Source organism: Octopus bimaculoides, chromosome 11 (genome assembly GCF_001194135.2).
Source record: "Octopus bimaculoides isolate UCB-OBI-ISO-001 chromosome 11, ASM119413v2, whole genome shotgun sequence".
In the NCBI taxonomy this organism is placed as follows: domain Eukaryota; kingdom Metazoa; phylum Mollusca; class Cephalopoda; order Octopoda; family Octopodidae; genus Octopus; species Octopus bimaculoides.
The window spans coordinates 60,677,023-60,679,359 of record NC_068991.1 but is presented as its reverse complement, the minus strand read 5'-3'; the positions used below and the strand labels follow the sequence as shown (position 1 = coordinate 60,679,359).

Here is a 2,337-nt window from a genome sequence, read left to right as displayed (position 1 = left end):
AAAAAAAAAAAAAAAATCAAACTGGCACTTTGTCAGTTTCAATGACAAGAGTTCCAGTTGATCTGATGAACAGAATAACCTGCTTGTGAAATTAACATGCAGGTGGCTGAGTACTCCACAGACATGTGTACCCTTACTGTAGTTTACAAGGAGATTCAACGTGACACAGAATGTGACAAGGATGGCCTTGTCCCACTGCATGGCACCTTGGGCAAGTGTCTTCTACTATAACCTCGGGCCAACCAAAGCTTTGTAAGTGGATTTGGTAGATAGAAACTGAAAGAAGCCCATCATATATATATATATATAACTACACTCTCGGAGAGGTTGGTGTTAGGAAGGGCATCCAGCTGTAGAAACTGCCAAATAAGATTGGAGCCTGGTGCAGCCATCTGGCTCACTAGTCCCCAGTCAAACTATTCAATCCATGCCAGCATGGAAAGTGGACGATGATGATGATGATGATGATGATGTGTGTATGTGTATATATATATATATATATATATATATATATATATATATATATATATATATATATATATATATATATACATACATGTGTGTATATATGTTTGTGTGTCTGTGTTTGTTCCCTCCAATATCACTTGACAACCAGTGCTGGTGTGTTTACGTCCCCGTAACTTAGTGGTTCGACAAAAGAGACCTAAAGACAAAAGAATAAGTACTAGGCTTACAAAGAATAAGTCCTGCTCGACTAAAGGTGGTGATCCAGCATGGCCACAGTCAAATGACCGAAACAAGTAAAAGAATAAGGAAAACTTGTCTAAAATACCTGAAATTTAAACTGGAATAAATAAAAATCTGTCACTGAAGTAACAGTCAATTTAGACATCTTAGATATGTTAGAACATTAATATAACTGTACATAGAAATTACCTGCTGAGCAAATACTTGAGATAAGACGTCACTCATACGTGAGTTTAATTCCCATTTCTTTTTGGTTTCCACATCCAGGAGATAGGCTGTTTTCTCGGCTCCAACACTGAACTGCTTTGTATTTTGATTCCAGGCACATGTCCAAGAAAACGTTTTGCCCAAATTGTAATCAGCAATATAAAAATTTTCTCCATAACGCGGCTTGAAATTTCGTATTAATGCAAAATTGTCCAAAAGGCCAAATGCACTACTTGTTGTGTAAAGAACCCAACGCTCGTCTGGATTGTCTGAAAATGGGGCCCAACAACTGCTGCTCACTTGTCCCCAAGAATGCAATATTGAGGTTCCAAAGGGGTCAATCTGGAAGACATTAAAATGAACAAAATTTATTTTAGACATTTGTATACTTGCAAACATACATACATACACACATGCATGTGCACACATACATACATACACACACGCACGTGCACACATGCATACATACATACATACACACACATATATATATATAATAGAGCTTCTGTGTGTGTACGTGTATGTTTCTTATGCATTCGAAAACTGAGTTGCCAATTTTGACATATGGGATATCAAAAGATTTGGTAATCTTTCAGCTAAGAAGTAAACTATATTTTCATTTACATATATTCCATGTTATCTGAACAACCAGCTATAGTTATTTGAAAGACACTGCTCTACAACGATTTGGTTTCATTAGAAAGTGAAAATAGTTTCACACTTTCAATTTGAACTAAAATTACAGTGTTGCATTACAAGAGTGATGTCCTGTGTGTGTGTGTGTGTCTCTCTCTCTCTCTCTCTGTTCCCAATGCATTCTCAAACAGCTCAACCAAATCAAATCAAATAATTTTTTCTATGTTCATAATTTTTTTTGTTTACAATATTAAAATAAATATGCTACTAGAGAAAAGACGTAATCTCTTCAGAAACCAGTATAAAGCAAGGAGGATTGTAGAAAACTGAAGGTGAGAGTCTCAAGACAGAAGTACATATGCATATATATATAGATACATATGTGCATATATATATATGCATATATACACATATATGTATGTATATATATATATATATATATATATATATATAATATTATTAGGGACAAAATCCAAAATTACAGGTAAAGAACTCAATTAAAATCAATTTATAAAAAATCAAAATTAAATTGAGCCTTATAGATAAAGTATATATAAAATATATATAGTTTTAGGGAAAATAACCAATTTTCAAGAACTCATCGATGAAAATCCACTATCACATATAGAAAAATTAATAATTAAAAGCACAATAAATGAGTATAATATAAAGTAAAGTAAATATCATAAGATAAATATAATAAAAAGATTACACGTGTTTCATAACCAATTTTCAAATAGAAAAGAAATTTAAATCGATTAAAATCAATTAAAATCAATTGAAATT

General features: G+C 32.6%; 1 protein-coding gene across 1 annotated transcript in view; it reads right to left on the bottom strand.

Moving 5' to 3' along the window:
• LOC106875738 (DDB1- and CUL4-associated factor 4) overlaps positions 1-2,337 on the bottom strand; it is a 12,864-nt gene that overhangs the window by 2,779 nt on the left and 7,748 nt on the right. Inside the window, exon 3 of the mRNA XM_014923986.2 lies at positions 898-1,257. Within this exon, the coding sequence (XP_014779472.1) occupies positions 898-1,257 (360 nt within the window). The remainder of the gene's footprint in view (positions 1-897; positions 1,258-2,337) is intronic.